The 22,252-nt window shown below is 42.7% G+C and overlaps 1 protein-coding gene across 1 annotated transcript in view; it reads right to left on the bottom strand.

Annotated features, from left to right (window-relative positions):
• Nucleotides 1-22,252, bottom strand: part of LOC142214348 (NACHT, LRR and PYD domains-containing protein 3-like) — a 65,950-nt gene that overhangs the window by 23,451 nt on the left and 20,247 nt on the right. Inside the window, exons 4-6 of the mRNA XM_075283282.1 lie at nucleotides 18,569-20,267; nucleotides 11,579-11,749; nucleotides 3,021-3,191 (exon numbers count right to left, since the gene is read on the bottom strand). Of these exons, the coding sequence (XP_075139383.1) occupies nucleotides 3,021-3,191; nucleotides 11,579-11,749; nucleotides 18,569-20,267 (2,041 nt within the window). The remainder of the gene's footprint in view (nucleotides 1-3,020; nucleotides 3,192-11,578; nucleotides 11,750-18,568; nucleotides 20,268-22,252) is intronic.

Below are 22,252 nucleotides of genomic sequence, written 5' to 3' on the forward strand. Positions count from 1 at the left end.
CCCTCAGAGTATTCTACAATATGTTTTATAGATAGGTTCCTAGGAGCCCTAAGAGTATTCTACACTATGTTTTATAGATAGGTTCCTAGGAGCCCTAAGAATATTCTACACTATGTTTTATAGATAGGTTCCTAGGAGCCCTAAGAATATTCTACACTATGTTTTATAGATAGGTTCCTAGGAGCCCTAAGAGTATTCTACACTATGTTTTATAGATAGGTTCCTAGGAGCCCTAAGAATATTCTACACTATGTTTTATAGATAGGTTCTCAGGAGCCCTAAGAGTATTCTACACTATGTTTTATAGATAGGTTCCTAGGAGCCCTGACAGTATTCTACACTATGTTTTATAGATAGGTTCCTATGAGCCCTAAGAGTATTCTACACTATGTTTTATAGATAGGTTCCTAGGAGTCCTAAGAGTATTCTACACTATGTTTTATAGATAGGTTCTTAGGAGCCCTAAGAGTATTCTACACTGTTTTATAGATAGGTTCCTAGAAGTCCTAAGAGTATCCTACACTATGTTTTATAGATAGGTTCCTAGGAGCCCTAAGAGTATTCTACACTATGTTTTATAGATATGTTTCTCGGAAGCCCTCAGAGTATTCTACAATATGTTTTATAGATAGGTTCCTAGGAGCCCTAAGAGTATTCTACACTATGTTTTATAGATAGGTTCCTAGGAGCCCTAAGAATATTCTACACTATGTTTTATAGATAGGTTCCTAGGAGCCCTGACAGTGTTATACACTATGTTTTATAGATAGGTTCCTAGGAGTCCTAAGAGTGTTCTACACTATGTTTTATAGATAGTTTCCTAGGAGTACTAAGAGTATCCTATACTATGTTTTATAGATGGGCTCCTAGGAGCCCTAAGAGTCCCCTGACGAAACCTGTCAAGCACAGGTGAAACGCGCGTCGGGTCCCTTTACTGTTGGTATGTATGGAGGCTCATCTTGGATCATCTTATGTGGGCAGTCTCATAGCTATCTGTGGGTTATTACACTGATTATTTGTTGTTTTCATTTACAACACTTTATTATTGGACACTTTCAGTCTTAGCTATGGTTGAGCCCTTTGTACCATGATATTAGTGTTGCCATCCAGTGTACATTCCATGGCTGACAAGTTGGTATTTGTAGCATTGTCTACCCCTATATGATTTTGTTTTATGTTTGTTTATATATTTTGTATGTATATATGTTGCTACACCTTTTTAGGAGCACTTAATAAAAGTTAATTTTTATTCATATATTTTGTGTGGCTGGTTCACTTTGTTGCTAGGGTATTCTACACTATGTTTTATAGATATGTTTCTCGGAAGCCCTCAGAGTATTCTACAATATGTTTTATAGATAGGTTCCTAGGAGCCCTAAGAGTATTCTACACTATGTTTTATAGATAGGTTCCTAGGAGCCCTAAGAATATTCTACACTATGTTTTATAGATAGGTTCCTAGGAGCCCTAAGAATATTCTACACTATGTTTTATAGATAGGTTCCTAGGAGCCCTAAGAGTATTCTACACTATGTTTTATAGATAGGTTCCTAGGAGCCCTAAGAATATTCTACACTATGTTTTATAGATAGGTTCTCAGGAGCCCTAAGAGTATTCTACACTATGTTTTATAGATAGGTTCCTAGGAGCCCTGACAGTATTCTACACTATGTTTTATAGATAGGTTCCTATGAGCCCTAAGAGTATTCTACACTATGTTTTATAGATAGGTTCCTAGAAGTCCTAAGAGTATTCTACAGTATGTTTTATGGATAGGTTCCTAGGAAGCCCTAAGAGTATTCTACAGTATGTTTTATAGATAGGTTTCTAGGAGCCCTAAGAGTATTTTACACTATGTTGTAAGCCACTTTAAGTTGTGATTTGTACCAAACTTGTCCAACCTAAAACAAATCAGGGACCTGAGTCACCCGGACTCAAAACAAAATAAATCTGGAGGGGTGTTATGGTCAGCACGGTTTATTAAAAAAAAACTAAATAAATGAAAACCCTGCGGAGCCCTCTGGGCTACTGAACTGCTAACACCTAGTGTGAACACTGTCTGACAGTTAGTGTCACTGCCAACTAAATTAAACAACCAGGTGTGCTCTGTTATAAATCACAGAGACCTGTGCAATTAGAGCAGCCACTACAAATAAGCAAACTGGCTAGCCAGAACTCCTGGACTAGCCAGAGACCAAGTAACCCTGTGTGTTGCTGTTCCACCCAACCACCAAGCCAACTACTGCCAAGCCCACTTCCAGTAAACCCTGACTGAGAAGCAAAGCTAGCTAAAGCCTACTGAGTACTTCACCACACAACATACAAGGCAGCATGCTGCCTGCCTAATAGTGGTATTGTTATCTCACTGATAAATTGCTAGCTAGGCCAACTAAGGTTTTACATGCTGGAAAACACACACACACACACACACACACACACACACACATTATTTCAGGTTTGAGAATGGATCTTAGAGCGCCGGGCAATCAGGCCAGCCCCCTTATATAGGCAAGGGGCAGTCACCAGCAAATAGCCCAGCTGTCCAATCTGAGCGTCCATTGTCCATCCGACACACCAGTCCATCAAAGAGTTGACCATGCCCGGCTGTTGCAAGGCAGGTTAACCCCTGCAACCCTGGATTGTGCAGAGGAACAGGCAGCGATGCCCATATCATGGCCGCAGCTTCTGCACAATCCTAACAAGGGGTTTGCTTATCTGAAAAATAGAGAAATATTAAAGCCAAGATGGCTCCTAATCAAAAACTGAGAAGTAGCTGGATTACTGGGATATGAGGACAGTAATGTAGTGTCACAATAAGATGGGTGGTAGATGACATTTCTTACATGACATGTGATATGAGGACATGAGACAGTCAGACATCAGTAGATGTCACATATGAAGGTGCAGTCAGCAGTTTATCTCATAGACATAACAATGGTGCGGAGGAGCATAAAATAGGATAACATCCCTGTATAACTTGTCCCCACATGTCTCCTCCTGTACACATCTCTTATACTCACTCTACTTCCTCTATCCTGCAGTCTGGACTGGACAGAGCAGCCATCAACTCACTGAAGTGACGACCAGACAGATAGTTATTAGACAGGTCAAGTATCTTGAGGGACTTGTTTTTTCTTATTAAAGATGCCAACTGTATGCAAGAAGTGTGTTCCAGAGCACTATAAGCCAATCTGTAAGAATCAGAAGACGAGATGTTGGTCATACATCAATAATAGTGTTATTGTTAAAGATGAGCGAATGGAAGCTGACAAAGTGGAATTCCAACTGAATGTCAGGAAATCTTCGATTCACATTGAATCCAAATTTCCTCACGCTTCTCGGTATCAAATTGCATTTTATGCTAAGGACACATCAGAACAGCCTTTAGAAAGGCTATTCTACTTATACCTTTGCCGTTATATCATGCCCCCTGCAATGTCCTGGTCCTCCTAGCTCGTGTAGGAATAGAATAAAAATGACTGCCCTGGCGTGCGCTGTCAGCTCTGCCTGCATTTAGTTTATGTCAGCCATGCTGCCAGATATACAGGCGGGTCCTTTATTACTTTTCCCATGGCATGAAAGATATGTGGATCACATGGAGACGATGACTAGCATTTCAAAACAATCTGGTTTTACAATATTCTGCATGACATACTATATTTACATATGTGATGACCCAGCGGTTGTCAAGAATTTTGCTAAGCATGTTGCAAAAAATTGGACGTCTTAGCAAAATTCAATGTATTGGTGGACACATCTTTGTTCTAAAAAATTAGAATCTCTCACTTTAGAATGTCCTCAATTTATCGCGTGTCATAAATCTGTGATTATTGCATCATAGGGGATCTATAACGGTAATAAAGCTAAATGGAAGAACTTGTCACCAGTCATCAGCTACCGAGAAACCTCCGCTATCTGTTTTAGCTCTATTACTGTGTCTCCTGTGTCCTCCATTCACCTCCTGTCAGTACATTCACAAGAACAATCACGCCTCATTCTGAGGACTTGTCCTTTCGGTTTCCCTCTATGTGCCGGGCCTGGATGGTGACTTCCTACAATAACAAATTGTTCATAGCAGTTTCTTTGCAGTAAACTGTTGTAGACAAACAATCTTGAAGATCGATTTTAATAGAGAGATTGAGGAACGTGATTTCTTTGCGGTTGATAGTTGCAGTAAATTTCATTTTAATGTGATTATGGTTCAGGACATCGAAGAATCTCAAAAAATGGTCCTCCATACCCGACCAAAACAGGAGGACATCGTGGATCTACCTGAACCAGACATCTATCAACAATGTCCACTTCTCCATCTCATCCACAAAAGCCAGCCGCTTCTCCCACCACTCAAAAATAATTTTGCAAAACTGGGTTCCACCGGGCTCCCCATAGTGGTCTCGACAGTCTGGAGGAAGAAGCAGCTGTAACAAATAAAATAGCTGTGTGAAAGGATGAACTGTAGGAGATCCATGACAAACTGCTTATGTCTGGATAAGTGGCTCCCCCTAGTGCCAAGGAAATGCCCTACAGCTTTAAACCACTTGTCATGGTGTATGGAGCTGTAGAGCGCCTCCACGTCCAAACTGACGATCATTGGACCCTCTGGAAAACAAGTATCATTGAGATGTCTAAATACATTCATCGTATCGTGAACGTATGATGGTAATGCCATTATAAACGGTCTTAATATGATGAAAATGTATATGCTGATGCCCATGGATATACTATCGATGCAGGACATGATGAGCCTTCCTCTGACTGCTGTGCTTGCCAACAAGGGTTTTGCCACCAAGTATTAAATCTTGTTTGCCAGAGCAGTCATATACTTATTTCTCTATGCAAATACATTTATAAAGTTTATACAATTTGCTTTTCTGGATTTTATATTTGATATCCTATCTATCACTGTTAAAATTAACCTACTTTTAAAATTATAGACTGATCATGTCTTTGTCAGTGGGCAATCTTACAAAATTAGCAAGGGATCAAATATTTCCTTCACTGTACTCTTTTTTTTTTCTTGATATAGAGCGCTAGAAACCCTGATAGTATTCACTGTCATTTTAGAAATATAGAGTCCCTGGAACCCTTACAACGTTATACACTATGTTTTATAGATAGGTTCCAAGGAGTCCTGACAGCGTCATACACTGTGTTTTATAGATATACTGTCCTAGGAGCCCTGACAGTATTCTACATTATGTTTTATAGATAGGTTCCTAGGAGTCCTGACAGTATTCTACACTATGTATTATAGATAGGTTCCTAGGAGTCCTGACAGTATTCTACACTATGCTTTATAGATAGGTTCCTAGGAGCCCTAAGAGTGTTCTACATTATGTTTTATAGATAGGTTCCTAGGAGCCCTGACAGTGTTCTACACTATGTATTATAGATAGGTTCCTAGGAGTCCTGACAGTATTCTACATTATGTTTTATAGATAGGTTCCTAGGAGCCCTGACAGTGTTCTACACTATGTATTATAGATAGGTTCCTAGGAGCCCTAAGAGTATTCTACACTATGTATTATAGATAGGTTCCTAGGAGCCCTAAGAGTATTCTACACTATGTATTATAGATAGGTTCCTAGGAGCCCTAAGAGTATTCTACACTATGTTTTATAGATAGGTTCCTAGGAGCCCTAAGAGTATTCTACACTATGTATTATAGATAGGTTCCTAGTAGCCCTAAGAGTATTCTACACTTTGTTTTATAGATAGGATCCTAGGAGCCCTAAGAGTATTCTACACTATGTTTTATAGATAGGTTCCTAGGAGCCCTGACAGTGTTCTACACTATGTATTATAGATAGGTTCCTAGGAGTCCTGACAGTATTCTACATTATGTTTTATAGATAGGTTCCTAGGAGCCCTGACAGTGTTCTACACTATGTATTATAGATAGGTTCCTAGGAGCCCTAAGAGTATTCTACACTATGTATTATAGATAGGTTCCTAGGAGCCCTAAGAGTATTCTACACTATGTATTATAGATAGGTTCCTAGGAGCCCTAAGAGTATTCTACACTATGTTTTATAGATAGGTTCCTAGGAGCCCTAAGAGTATTCTACACTATGTATTATAGATAGGTTCCTAGGAGCCCTAAGAGTATTCTACACTATGTATTATAGATAGGTTCCTAGTAGCCCTAAGAGTATTCTACACTTTGTTTTATAGATAGGATCCTAGGAGTCCTGACAGTGTTCTACACTATCTCCCTATATTATAAAAATGAATTTCTGTCTGTCTGTCTGTCTGTCTGTGCTCTAATGCGAACCAAACGACTGGACCGATCTTCACCAAATTTGGTACAGAGATACTTCAGATATCCGGGAAGGTTTAAGATGAGACTCCAACTTGCTCGGACGTACCGTTGCTGAGATACAGCATTCCAAACACAATGCCCCCCCCCCTTAGCCAATACAAACCTGCAAGTCTTTCACTCATATTCCAACTGCAATACACACGGTCACTCCACATGCACAATACAACACTGATATCCAAACTGAGATACAGAGGATTAGATACACAGATCAGCACACAGTATCACACGCCACAGGATTAGATACACGCGTCTGCACACAGTCCCACAAACCAGAGGATTAAATACGCGCTTCTGCACACAGTTCCACATGCCGAAGGATTAGATACACGCGTCTGCACAAAGTACCACACGCTGGGGGATTGGATACATGCGTCTGCACACAGTACCACATGCCAAAGGATTGGATACACGCATCTGCACACAATACCACACGCCAAAGCATAAGATATGCACATCTGCACACAGTACCACATGCCGTAGGATTAGATACGCACCTCTTCACACAATACCACACAGGGGAGGATTAGATACATGTGTCTGCACACAGTACCACACTTTGGAGGATTAGATACATGCCTCTGCACACAGTACCACAAGCCAGAGAATTACATACACGTCAGCACAAAGTACCACACAGGGAGGATTAGATACGCGCGTCTACACACAGTTCCACATGCCGTAGGATTAGATACGCACCTCTTCACACAATACCACACAGGGGAGGATTAGATACGTGTGTCTGCACACAGTACCACACTTTGGAGAATTAGATACATGCCTCAGCACACAGTACCACAAGCCAGAGAATTAGATACATGTATCAGCACACAGTACCACACAGGGGAGGATTAGATACGCGCATCTGCACACAGTACCACATGCCAGAGGATTAGATACGCGCATCTGCAAACAGTACCACATGCCAGAGGATTAGATACGCGCATCTGCACACAGTACCACATGCCGTAGGATTAGATATATGCCTCTTCACACAATACCACACAGGGGAGGATTAGATACATGTGTCTGCATACAGTACCACACTTTGGAGGATTAGATACATGCCTCTGCACACAGTACCACAAGCCAGAGAATTATATACGCGTCTCAGCACACAGTACCACACAGAGAGGATTAGATACACGTATCTGCACACAGTACCACATGCTGTAGGATTAGATACGCGCATCTACACACAGTTCCACATGCCGTAGGATTAGATACGCACCTCTTCACACAGGGGAGGATTAGATACGTGTGTCTGCATACAGTACCACACTTTGGAGGATTAGATACATGCTTCTGCACACAGTACCACAAGCCAGAGAATTAGATACGCGCATCAGCACACAGTACCACACAGGGAAGAATTAGATACGCGCATCTGCACACAGTACCACACGCCAAAGGATTAGATACGCGCGTCTACACACAGTTCCACACGCCGTAGGATTAGATATGCGACTCTTCACACAATACCACACAGGGAAGGATTAGATACGTGTGTCTGCATACAGTACCACACTTTGGAGGATTAGATACAAGCCTCTGCACACAGTACCACATGCCGTAGGATTAGATACGCGCGTCTACACACAGCTCCACTCGCCGTAGGATTAGATACACGCCTCATCACACAATACCACACAGGGGAGGATTAGATACGCGCATCTGCACACAGTACCACATGCCGTAGGATTAGATACGCGCGTCTGCTTACTGTTCCACATGTCAGACAATTAGATACGCACATCTTCACACAGTTGTACACGCCATAGGATTAGATACACGCGTCTGCATACAGTACCACATGCTGTAGGATTAGATACGTGCGTCTACACACAGTTCCACATGCCGTAGGATTAGATACGCGCCTCTTCACACAATACCACACAGGGGAGGATTAGATACGTGCGTCTGAACACAGTACCACACTTTGGAGGATTAGATACATGCCTCTGCACACAGTACGACATGCCAGATAATTAGATACGCGTCTCAGCACACAGTACCACAGGGGGGAGGATTAGATACGTGCATCTGCACACAGTACCTCATGCCAGAGGATTATATACACCTGTCTGCACACAGTACCACACGCCAGAGGATTAGATACGTGCGTCTGCACATAGTACCACATGCCGTAAGATTAGATATGCACGTCTGCACACAGTTTCACTTACCGGAGGATTAGATACGTGCCTCTTCACACAATGCCACATGGGGGAGGATTAGATACACACATCTGCACACAGTACCACACGCCGGAGGATTAGATATGTGCATCTGCACACAGTACCACACCAACAAGGATTAGATACTTGCATCTAAACACAGTACTACACGGGGAAGGATTAGATACAGCTTTACTCCAGGTATCCATAACAACTGATCACAGGTTTTTCACTGATATCCAAAATGAGATACACATAATCACATGACGCTTATGGACATACACATAAACCACATACAAAATACACCAGTGTAAAATTGGACATTTCTTATGGGGCCACTACACAAACATAAATTGTAATATACCCGTGCGAAGCCGGGTCCTCCCTCTAGTGTTTTATAGATAGGTTCCTAGGAGCCCTGACAGTGTTATACACTATGTTTTATAGATAGGTTCCTAGGAGCCCTGACAGTATTCTACACTTTGTTTTATAGATAGGTTCCTAGGAGCTCTGACAGTGTTCTACACTAATATATATATATATATATATATATATATATATATATATAGTCCTAGTGTCATACACTTTGTTTTATAGATATAGAGTCTTAAGACTCCTGACAGTATCATATACTATTTTTTTAGATAGGTTTCCGTGAGTCCTAAGGGTGTTATACGCTATGCTTTATACTGTAGATAGGTTCCTAGGAGCCCTGGCAGTGTTATAAAATAATTTTCAAGCATATTTAATTTCTGATTTGAAACAATGTGTTTTCCACCCAAAACAAATCTTTGGACTAAACCACCTGAACTTGGAACTAAATGAATCTTCGAAGGTTTGCTATTTCTGATAGAGACAAGTGGAATAAGCATAGAAGACTTTTGTACACGAGGAAAGACCAGCACCGCACCTCTAATGAGGCTAGGTGAGTGTCACGACCTGAATATTGGTAAATAATTTCTGTGTTTTTCTGCTGGGGTTTGGAGGGGGATTGATCCGGTGGTCTGGGGTCGTTCTGGTGGTTTCCTTGCCATTGGGGCATCTGTTTGTGCGTTGAGTATTGGCCTTTAGAATATACTTGAGGTTCTTTGGATTGAGCCTCAGGTGTTGGTCATTACCATCATCCTATCGGACGGTTTTAGGGCCTGTATAAGGAAGAGGGCTGGCTTCACTAGTTGCTAGTTTTCGTTGTAACCAACTGGAATTCGTGGCTCAGGGAGGAGTATTGTTTGTGGAAACTATAGCTGACTTAGAAGTGGTGTGAGTGCTGCCTTGTGTGTGAGTCTGGTTTTCCCCTCCACACTTCTACTCTGCCCTGTCCTTCAGTTCTGGTTACCTGGCACTATCTGGTTATTTGTGAGGTTTGGGTTCCAGTTTGTTTTACCCCAGTCCTGTGTTAACCCTTTCCTCACCCTTCCACCGTCCCTCTCCTCATTCTATTGTTGCGTATTGTGTTGTGCTGCGTGTCTGTTGTCCAGCACATCCCATCCTGTTTGTTTTGTCGGCAGCTGCACCTTGGTTTCTTTAGGGGTGACCACCTTAGCATCCCAAGTCCCTAGCTCTTTTTTAGCTCTCCCACTATCTCTCGGCTAGGCCTTCGTGTTAGAGCCAGGAGTTGTCGGGGCCAAGTCTAGCTTGGGTACAGCTGACCAGCACCCGCAGGCAGGGCCTAGCCAGCCGCCGTAGCGTCAGGGAAAGTCTCCCACCCCTGTACCCCTAGCGGTGTATTCTGCAGTCCGGATTCTGTGTCTGGGCATAGACATGAACGTAGCAGTGAGGCGACTGCCTCGGGCGGCGCTGCGAAGGTGGCAGCAGCACAGGTGCTTTTTTTTTAAAAAAAATTTTCCCCTGAACTAACGCAATAGAGCCGCCACTCTTCTGTGCTGGTTCAGACACCTACATCTCAGCGCAGGCGGTGTCATCATGCCGCCTATGCTGAGACACAGACATCTTACTGCCAGGAGAAGAGGTAGCAGCAGCGAGGTCGGTAAGTAAAATAACTAATAATTTTTTTTTTTGTTTTATAATAGGCTGCTACCTGCTGGAATATTTCCCAGCAGGTAGCGGCCTATTTACCAACCTCCCCGGACCTGCTCACTGCCGCCCCCGCTTACCCTTGTACTATAGGCCGCGGAGGGCGGTAGTGAATAGTCCCGGGCCCAGGTCGCGATCCCACTACCGGTATTATTATACTCAGGGGTCTTTTCGGACCCCCGAGTATAATAAATGAAGCCCTGGGGAGGTGAGGGAACATAATAAACAGTGTTACTTACCTCTCCGGGATCCGATGTTAATCCTAGCAGGCTTCGGGCCTATATGGTAATGTCAGACATCACGTGGTCTGGGATATTACCATATAGGCCCAAAGCCTGCCCTAGCAGTACAATATACGCCCGAAGCCTGTGGTAGTAGTAATAGCCTGTTACTGCTAGCACAGGCTTTGGGTCCATATGGCAACAGGCTGTTACTGCTAGCACCGGCTTCGGGCCTATATGGTACTGCTAGCACATGCTTTGGGCCTATATGTTAATATCCCAGATCACGTGACGTCTGGGACATTACCATATAGGCCCGAAGCCTGCTAGGATTAACATCGGATCCCGTACAGGTGAGTAACACTGTTTATTATGTTCTCTCTCCTCCCCTGGGGCTCCAATTATTATACTCGGGGGTCTGAGACCCCTGAGTATAATAATGGTTCATGAGTTTGCAACTGTGGGGCATAATAGAGCTTGAAGGGTCCACTGTGGCCCCTGTAACTTCTATTATGCCCCAAAGCGGCCCCCCTGCAACCTCTATTATGCCCCACAGTCTTGGGCCGCTGTGGGATGTCTGTGGAGAAGTGAGGAGTCAAAGATGTCTGTGTTTCAAACTTTAGAGTCAAATCACAGCTGCAAGATGTGGTCATGGCGGTCCAAAGGGAAGAGATGGGAAATGTGAGAAGAAGTCTCCTGTGAGTATGACTGCACAAAATCTTACTGCATTGTATTTATTGTAATGTTACCGCTAGCATCCCCAACCCCCTTGCTCTCTGAAATTGTCCCCCACATGTTTCATCCCTTTATATATCTTTTATACTCACCGCAATTTTTCTACCATGCAGTCTGGACTAGACAGAGCGTCCATCAAGTCACTGAAGTGAGGGCCGTACAGACTGTTACTAGATAGGGTAACTATCTTCAGGGACTGGTTATTCCTTATTATTGATGGGAAATATTTACAGATATTGTCTGGTAGATAATTCTCAGCTAAACTGTAACGATAAGAAGATGAAATGTATAGTTAGTATAAAGTTCATAGATTGTAGATAGGATAGATAGAATATAATTATTTAGAATTATATATGTGCACTTGTGTATACAGAGAATGCTTAAAATTATTTTGTTTAAATTAACAACAATGTTCCGGCACATTGTGTATTGGTCAAACCAAAGTGGTAAAAAAAAATACCATGAAATTCCCAAATATTTTTTTTTTAGTTTTGAGCAGGCTGGACTTTATTGGGTGAACACACAAAAAACACCTGCAGAAATAATAGAGATTCTATTTTTTTTACATTAGAGAAGGATGCTCTACTAGTACCATGGACACCATTACTACTGTACGTCTATGTGTGATGTATGTAGAATTAGAACGTAAATAAAACCTATGAAAATGCAAAAGATTTCTTTTAAGATTTGCGCAAGCTACACTTTATATTCCGTAAACAACAATAAAATAAAACAATAAAAAAAACCTTTATATATAACTCTAAAAAAATAATGGAGTTGTTTTTTTTTAAGATTTACTCAGAAAATATGAGCATTCTATGTACAGAATCTCACCTATCATATGACATCAAAAGCACTGTTCTATGTTTATAAAGACCGACGTACAACTGTTGTAGTGACCTCGCCAGACTCAGCTTCCTTGCCTTACTAGAACCTGGATCTCCATAAGCCAGTGAGAGGATCATTTGAATGTATACAGAAGGGACAGAAAGTGGATTTCGGCCCAGGTTTTTATGGAAAGGAGCTAATATGCATTAAGTATATTGTAAAATGTATTAACGTCACAGCTGCTGCCCAAAAATCTAAAGTTGTTTAAAAGTTTAGGTTTACGATAGAGTTACGAGGAAGTTTAGATAAGTGATCAGAGATGGTTGGTTTCAGAAGGACGGGTGGGATTTGGGGTAGTGAACCTTATGAGGACTGATTTAGACTTTATTCCGTGTTTCTATCCATGGGTCCTTGGCCAAATTTTATGAAAAATTTGATAATTTTAATAAAATGTTTATGATAGAATGAGCGGGTAATCAGTTTATCTCATAAGCATAACAATGGTGCAGAGCAACAAAATAAAATCCATTTATTGGTCCCCCACGTCTCCTCCTGTACACATCTCTTATACTCACTCTAATATCTCTATTTTGCCAGCTGGATTGGACAGAGCCTCCATCAAGTCACTGAGCTGAGGATCGGACAGCTTGTTATACGACAGAATGAGCATCTTCAGAGACTGGTTATTCCTGATTACTGATGTCAACCTGTTACAAGCAGTGTCCGGTAGATTACAATCAGCCAAACTATGAAAAAAATAAGAACATTATATATAGGTTATTTGTACTTCACACAGAAAGGATCCCCGAGTATAATAATAGTGGTAGTATGATCGTGGCCTGAGCCTGCTCACTGCCGCCCTCCGCGGCCTATAGTAGAAGGGGAAGTGGGGGTGGCAGTGAGCAGCCTATTATAAAACAAACAAAAAAAAGGTATGTTACTTACCTAAGTCACCGCTGCTCCCGCTTCCACCTCCTCTTCACCCGGCAATGAGTCGTATGCGTCTCAGCGCAGGAGACGTGATGACTAGAGATGAGCGAACAGTGTTCTATCGAACACATGTTCGATCGGATATCAGGGTGTTCGCCATGTTCGAATCGAATCGAACACCGCGTGGTAAAGTGCGCCAAAATTCGATTCCCCTCCCACCTTCCCTGGCGCCTTTTTTGCACCAATAACAGCGCAGGGGAGGTGGGACAGGAACTACGACACCGGGGGCATTGAAAAAAAATTGGAAAAAGTCATTGGCTGCCGAAATCAGGTGACCTCCATTTTAGACGAATAGTGGATTTCAAATCCGGGTCATATGAGAATGTGAACTTTGTGACTATGAGACAGGGATAGCTGTACAGGCAGGGATAGCTAGGGATAACCTTTATTTAGGGGGGAATGTTATTAAAAATAACTTTTTGGGGCTCTATCGGGTGTGTAATTGTGATTTTTGTGAGATAAACTTTTTCCCATAGGGATGCATTGGCCAGCGCAGATTGGCCGAATTCCGTACTCTGGCCAATCAGTGCTGGCCAATGCATTCTGTTGGCGTGATGAAGCAGTGCTGAATGTGTGTGTTTAGCTCAACTACACCTTGTGCACCCTCGGCTCTGCTACATCAAGCTAATAGAATGTGCACACTCTGCTTCATCAAGCTAATAGAATGCATTGGCCAGCGCTGATTGGCCAATGCATTCTATTAGCCCGATGAAGTAGAGCTGAATGTGTGTGCTAAGCACACACATTCAGCACTGCTTCATCACGCCAATACAATGCATTAGCCAGTGCTGATTGGCCAGAGTACGGAATTCGGCCAATCAGCGCTGGCTCTGCTGGAGGAGGCGGAGTCTAAGGTCGGACCTGAATGGAGACTGGTGTGGAGCGATCTTAGACTCCGCCTCCTCCAGCAGAGCCAGCGCTGATTGGTCGAGTTCCGTACTCTGTCAAATCAGCGCTGGCCAATGCATTCTATTAGCGTGAACTGAGTTTGCACAGGGGTTCTAGTGCACCCTCGGCTCTGCTACATCAGATTGCTACATCTGATGTAGCAGTGCCGAGTGTGCATCAGATGTGTAGTTGAGCAGAACTGGCTCAGCACTGCTAAGTTTCTGCATTCGCATAGGAATGCATTGGCCAGCCTTCGGCCAATCAGCGCTGGCTCTGCCGGAGGAGGCGGAGTCTAAGGTCGGACCTGAATGGAGACTGGTGTGGAGCGATCTTAGACTCCGCCTCCTCCAGCAGAGCCAGCGCTGATTGGTCGAGTTCCGTACTCTGGCCAATCAGCACTGGCCAATGCATTGTATTGGCGTGATGAAGCAGTGCTGAATGTGTGTGCTTAGCACACACATTCAGCTCTACTTCATCGGGCTAATAGAATGCATTGGCCAGCGCTGATTGGCCAGAGTACGGAATTTGGCCAATCAGCGCTGGCTCTGCCGGAGGAGGCGGAGTCTAAGGTCGGACCTGAATGGAGACTGGTGTGGAACGATCTTAGACTCCGCCTCCTCCAGCAGAGCCAGCGCTGATTGGTCGAGTTCCGTACTCTGGCCAATCAGCACTGGCCAATGCATTTCTATGGGGAAAAGTTAGCTTGCGAAAATCGCAAACTGACAGGGATTTCCATGAAATAAAGTGACTTTTATGCCCCCAGACATGCTTCCCCTGCTGTCCCAGTGTCATTCCAGGGTGTTGGTATCATTTCCTGGGGTGTCATAGTGGACTTGGTGACCCTCCAGACACGAATTTGGGTTTCCCCCTTAACGAGTTTATGTTCCCCATAGACTATAATGGGGTTCGAAACCCATTCGAACACTCGAACAGTGAGCGGCTGTTCGAATCGAATTTCGAACCTCGAACATTTTAGTGTTCGCTCATCTCTAGTGATGACGCCTGCGCTGAGATACAGAGGTCTAAACCAACGCAGGAGAAGGCCGCTTGGGTTGTTTTCAGAGCGGCCCTCTCCTGCGCTAGTTTAAAAAAAATTGCCACAGCACCGTTCCCCTCCAGAGTGCTGCCTGATGCCGCGGCCTCACCTTGCCTCATTAGAGGTGCAGCACTGGTACAGATATACCCCATATCATCTCCTTTTTACCCTGTCTTTGTGAAAGAGTATAAAACCCTGAATATTAAGAACCCAATCATGTGAGGAGTCCAGACACTTCTATGCCACACCAACGACATCAATTTGTAACTGCCGGTTAGTTTGCCATATTCAGTCACAAGAATGTAGTTTCTTGAATTTTTGTGGGCATATTTGTCTTACCCAAAACCATCCCCACATTGCACTTTTTCACCCAAATATAGGTCCTTTCTGAACTTTCTATTCTTATCTTTGTGTATTGCGACATCCATTTGACCCACGTTACGTCTATGACATGTCTTCACACTAGCTGAAACTAAATCTCTCTAAGACTGAACTACTACTGTTTCCACCATGTAATAGATCTGTCCCTGATATATCCATTGTAGTCTCAGGCCTTACTATAACTCCTAGGCAGTATGCCCGCTGCCTCGGGGTCATGTTTGACGCAGACCTTTCCTTCACCCCTCATATTGAATCACTCGCACGTTCATGTCACCTCCACCTCAAAAACATCTCCAGAATACGCCCTTTCCTTACCAGAGATACACTAAAGACACTTATTGTCTCTCTGATTCATTCTCGCCTTGACTACTGTAACTCCTTACTAATCGGTCTTCCCCTCACTAAACTCTCCCCTCTACAATCTATTCTGAATGCAGCGGCCAGGCTTATCTATCAGGCTAGACGCTACAGCGATGCCTCGGGTCTGTGCCAGTCACTACATTGGCTGCCTATTTTTTACAAAATGCAATATAAGCTTATCCCCCTCATCCACAAGGCTCTCCATAATGCCGCACCTCCCTACATTTCCTCCCTCATCTCTGTCTACCGCCCAACCCGTGCTCTTCATTCACTCAATGACCTAACACTTACATCCTCTATTATCAGAACCTCCCACGCTCGTATACAAGACTTCTCCCGAGCTGCACCACTTCTCTGGAATGCTCTACCCCAGGCAATCAGATTAACTCCCAATTTCTACAGCTTCAAGCGCAAACTAAAGACACATCTTTTCAGACAGGCCTATCCCAATTCCTAATGTAAACCCTTCCATACCATAATTAGAATCCCTAAAATGAACCCTCCTCTGTCCCTGCTCCCACATTACCCCACACAATATGATGCCGTTTCAGGCTAACTTTATATGTCAAGGTACAATCTGCATGTTACAGGATATGACTGGTGACGGCTCATACAGTTTTATGTTTGTGTAATAACAGTCACCTCTATTACAAAAAAATTGTCTGACCTCTGTATAAGCAATATCGCCCCTGCTACCTCTTGTGTCACCCCCTCTACCTCATAGATTGTAAGAGCCTGTGAGCAGGGCCCTCAGTCCCATTGTGTGAAATGACTATTTCTTTGTAATGTATCTTTTTGTCTGTACTTGAACCCTACAAATTGTACAGCGCTGCGGAATATGTTATTATATAACATCACTACAAAGGCCCAAAGACAGCAGGGAGAACAGTGCCAGACTCAGCAAGTAACGGCCTGTTAAAAAAAGACAAGCAGTAGGTGCCCACTGGTCCCCCTAAAGTCGCAGGCCCTGTGGCAGCCACTACAGCTTCTATGATGGTACTTACAGCACCAATTCCAGAAGATACAACATTGGATGTCCTTCCCTTCAGTTTGGAGCCACTATCTATTTGTGGTGTGAATTGGGGGTCATTTGTCCCGCTGACATGGTGGTATTTGCGGCTTTAATATGTACTCTAAGGGTAATGACACATATTGAGGTTTTTGGGTGCAGTCTTTAAGACAAAACGAGGTGTGGATTGAAGAGATGAGGAAAAGTACAGCATGTCCTTACACAAGTTCTAACTCTTTAGTTTCCATGTTTAGTTATGTCTTAAAAACAATATCCAAAATCCTGAATGTGAATCCTGAAGTGAGGCGACAGCCTTAGGCGGCACTATCGGGGGGGGGGGGGGGGGCATGGAGGAGTGCTGATCTATAGATGCTTCTGACTGATTGTCAGGAACGCCCTTCTAACGGTGAAGAGCTATGGTACCGGCACTGATAGCTCTTCACCTGGGGCACAGAACGGCAAAGCCGACGGAGCGCTAAATTCAATGCACTGTTGGCTTTCCAGCGGTATATAAAACTGCATGTGCCCCAACTCATGAAAGGTCCTCTTTAAGGGGCTTTGTGTAGGTGAAGACAATATGGGTCGGGTGCCTGGAGAAGTGAGGAGTTAATGATGTCCGTGTTGTAAACTTTACAGAGACAAATCACATGCTGGAAGAAGTGGTCATGGCGGTCCAGAGGGAAGAGATGGGAAATGTGAGCTATTAGTCAGGGACGTATCCAGTAAGTCACCACAAAATGTTACGCACTGTATCACTGTATTCACTGTAATGTTACCACTAGCAACCCCCCGGTATTCAGTCCAGCAGGGGGGCGCCTTTCTGTCGTCTGCCTCAGGTAGCAGAAATGCTAGGTTCACCACTGCTCTAAGGTTATCTTCCTATAGCAAGGAAATGCATAAAATCAGCTAGGAATTCACAGCAAAAAACTCGCCCCAAATAGTGTGTTCTATGTTGCAGGTTTGTCAGCAGAAATGCGGCTGCAGTGCACAAAGTAAAATCTGCAATGCGATAATGCTTTTGGAAATTGAAGGGTTAATTGTTTGTTTTCGTCAATTAACAAAATGAATTGAGTGATGAAAAGAGAAATCTAAATCCCATCAATTTGGTGTGACCTTTCAGACAGAAGGATTGGAGCAAGCCCAAACCCACAGAAGATCTGTACTTAGGCCCGTTTCACATCTGTGTTCAGGTTTCCGTTTGGGGAGTCCGCTTGGGGACCCCCAGAATGTAAACCTATACGCATTAATAAGTGGTTACCTAAGGGAATTCACAGACCCCATAGACCATAATTGAGTCCCTGTGGTTTCCGCACGAATCACGCGGAGAGAAAAGTGCTGCTTGTAGGACTGTGATAATGACTAAAATGAACTATTAACCCTTCAGTTTCTGAAAGCATTTTTTTTTTACTTTGCAGCATTAAGTCCATTTTGCCTAAAACTTTTGCTTATGACTGTAATTCCGCATCATGTGAGCATACCCTCATAGCAAAATGTAAACTGTTTTTACATGAAAATATTATGACAATATATATTCCAAGCTCATTGTCTCCGCCCCTTTATGCTATGATATATAAGAAATAACTATTTTACCGAAGACGCTTCAATTTAAGAAAAGCTGGTGTGAGTCTTGTTAATCCTTCATTGTCTAAGGAACACCAATACAGATTAAGTTCTTCTATATGTGTGCAGGTTTCCATGATGAATGCCAACACTGTACAGTCTAGAGCCGACATGTGAACTTCAGAAAAGTCAATATTTGTGAGAGATTGTAAAGATTCTTGAACTAGAACCTCATTCCGAGTTTCAAAGAGATAGTAAAATGTCTGGAGAAAATTTTTCTTTTGGTCTTTAGTATCCATTAGACTCTGTTTATCAATGAGGTTCTTCATCCAAGTGATAACATCTCTGGAGGCCTGAACTGCTTGTTTGTCCAGGTATCCAGATAGTATTGACCTGGTGGTGCCGTCTGATAGACCACACAGGAAGCGGAGAAACATCTCACCACGTCCATCAGGATAGGATTTGGATTTTTTTAATGATTTCTTTAACTTCTCAGGAGAAAAATCAGCATAATGGACCAAGGCAGAGAAGAATTCCTGAACAGTGAGATGCAAGAAGGAATAGGTCACAGGTTCCCGCGATTCCATCAGAAAACTTGATAAGAGCTTTGACTTATTGTCCACATGGAAAGTATCCAGATCTATTTCCTCAAAAACAATCCTGTGATTCATGACTCCATGTTGTGCCATCCATCCGATGGACTGCAGGATCTTCTGAGCGTCACTTTTCTCCAGGCTGTGATTGGACAGAATGTTGGCGACAAATATGGCAAAGAGTTGTGTCACTGTTCTGGGTAATAATGTCACCTGCTGGTCACTACTTGCTGTCTGGAAGCTCCTGGATAATACAGTACAGATGATCCAGCAGTAGGACGGGAGGTAACAGAACGTGTACAAGGTGGCATTCTGCTTCACATAAGTAAAAGCCTTTTCTGACACTTCAGGGTTGGAGAAGAAATTCTCAAAGTAAATCTGTCGTTCTTCTGGAAGAAACCCAGTGATCTCTACTATTCTCTGGAAAACTCTACAATCAATTGACGCCAGTCTGGTTGGGCGACTGGTCATTAGGACAGAACAGCCAGTAAGAAGAGACTTTCTCAGCAAACTAACCACAATCTGACCACAATGTCCGAGCTGTTTAGGATGAGAGCACAAGTGACGTGATGTGAAATCCATTGTATGATTGCTTTCATCTAATCCATCAAATATAAAGAGAAGTTTCTCTGGATCTTGTAAGATGTTCTCCAGCTGCTCCTCCAGATATGGGTACTGGTGAAGGACCATGGTCTCCAGACTAACCTTATCCTTAAGTCTGTTCAGTTCTCGGAATTTGAAGAAAAAGACAAAAGAGAATCTTTGATAGAGATCGCCCTTCACCCAGTCATAGACAAACTTCTGCATCAGTGTGGTCTTCCCTACACCAGGCACTCCGCTCACCATGACCATATGTGGTACAAGTCTGGATCGGTGGCACCAACGGAACATCTTGTTTGGGGAAAGGTGTTGTAATTCATTATGTTTTTCCTTTAAATATTCCTCATGTCTTGCCCCGGTCTCTATGAGCTCATTCTGAGAACGTTCCCTAAAGTGATCAGTGGAGACAATGATGAGGTTCACATAACGTGTAGAGAAGGAGAAACTTTCCTCTTTCTGGTTACATTTTGGAGGTTTGTTCTCTATAAGATAGTTCGTATTCTGATACAAATTCTCTTTGTGACTGTTCAGGACATCTATGAAAATAATGTGAAAAATGTAAATATGAAGGTGAAATAATACACTTTCTGGTATTTACATAGCAGCACAGTTAATAACCTTATAGCAAGTGAATCACCAATTTATTTATTTTTAGTTTTGTTATTCTATTCTCTGTATTTTATTATGCAGGTGGCAATCCTGTCTGAGCTTTTCCTCTGCTATGTCAACAGTAGAGATGAGCAAACACCGTTCTATCGAATAGGTATTCAATCGAATATCAGGGTGTTTGATTTATTCATTCACAATCGAATACCAGGCCGCATACGCAGTAAAAATTCATATCCCCCTCCATCCTTCCCTGGCACGTTTTTTGCACCAATAACTGTGCAGGGGAGGTAGGACAGGAACTATGACAACGGAGGAAGTGAAAAAAAAAATTAAAAAACCCATTGGCTGCCGAAAACATGTGACCTCCCATTCATAAGAACGGCCACCGGCATATTCGCCATTTTTGCAGTCAGAGATAGGGAGAGTAAGACATCTGCTGAGGGCTAGATAGCGATTAGCTTCAGATAGGCAGGCAAGAACTAAAGAAGAAAACCAACAGCTCTTCTCAGAGCTACACACTACAGGGACAACTCAAAGCAAAACAAGGTAAGTATGACACCTTAATATATAAAAATAACAAATGAAGCAACTGTTACAATAACATATCAAAAAGCTTTATTGAGTATCAAAATTGGACATACATGTAAAACACAAGTGCATATACAGGGAAATAAGATTGGAGAAAAATAGGGTACCAAGATGGAATTAGATCCCCATATATTGCTGCAAGACACCTACAAAAGGTATATATAAAATAATATGCAGTGGCAGTAAAAAATGACAGTCACAGACGTTTCCCACAACAAGTGGGGCGGTCCCTACACATATAACTATTGTATGCCAATGCGTTAGATAATAACTGAACCCTGAAAGACCAGGGAATTGTGTCCTGAGCCACAAGTAGCCGTACGGAGAAATTTCAATACCACAAGCAGCACAGAATACCAAAGTATATAACACTTACCCATGTGGGTGGTGTGATGTGAGCAACCAGGGGACCGGTCCCTACTCTCCAATGGCCCGACGCGCGTTTCGGCACGCAGCCTTCGTCAGGGGGGTGTGTCGGAAAGGGATATAAAGGGCTGGTATATATATGCCGGCATATAGAATATTGCGCCAATCAGATTCAACATGTGCGAATGGCAATCGATGAAGCAGGAACTACAATGCCGGATGTCCGTGATGGCGCGTGCAAACGATCCTCCGCCCAGAGCGTCACATGATCGCACGGTCGAAGACGAGGCTGGAGTAGTACGCATAACTGTACCAGACCTCGCTATCAATCGGCCGCGTCACGTGACCCCTGACGTCAGAAAGAGCATGCGCACTGGACATACGGCGTTCCATAAGAGTATACAGCCCACAAAGTTGAATCCATCGGTTTATTAGTGAATAGAGGAATTGGACAAGGACGCATTTAAAGGAAAAATATAAATAGTGTATCCAAAATGTGTACAATTATAATAATTACCCATAACAAATCAAAAGTTACAAAACCTCTTATGTGAGATGCTAATTTAAAAACAATGTAGCCTTATAGTGAAAATAGAACATCAAAATCCTTATTAGTAATAGTGATCCATAAGAGGTCACATAAAAGATGTTAATTAAGAATTCTGCAGTGCATAACTTGATAGTGAGTATTGATATATATAGTCTAAAGTATATTAACCATAAAAGTGTAGTGAACAAGAAGAGTAATAACCTATATATCATGACTAAAGTCAAATTAAACACATAACATATCATGTATAAAAAATAATATACAAAAAAATTAATTATAAAAAATATAGAACAATGTATATGCACCACAACCGAAAGCGGGTGTGAATACATCCAGAAAAAATAAAAATATATGGATGAAGAAAAAGAGTTTCTTTAATCCATTGTGATAAGATGAGAAGAAACGACA

This window comes from Leptodactylus fuscus, chromosome 7, assembly GCF_031893055.1.
Source record: "Leptodactylus fuscus isolate aLepFus1 chromosome 7, aLepFus1.hap2, whole genome shotgun sequence".
NCBI lineage: Eukaryota > Metazoa > Chordata > Amphibia > Anura > Leptodactylidae > Leptodactylus > Leptodactylus fuscus.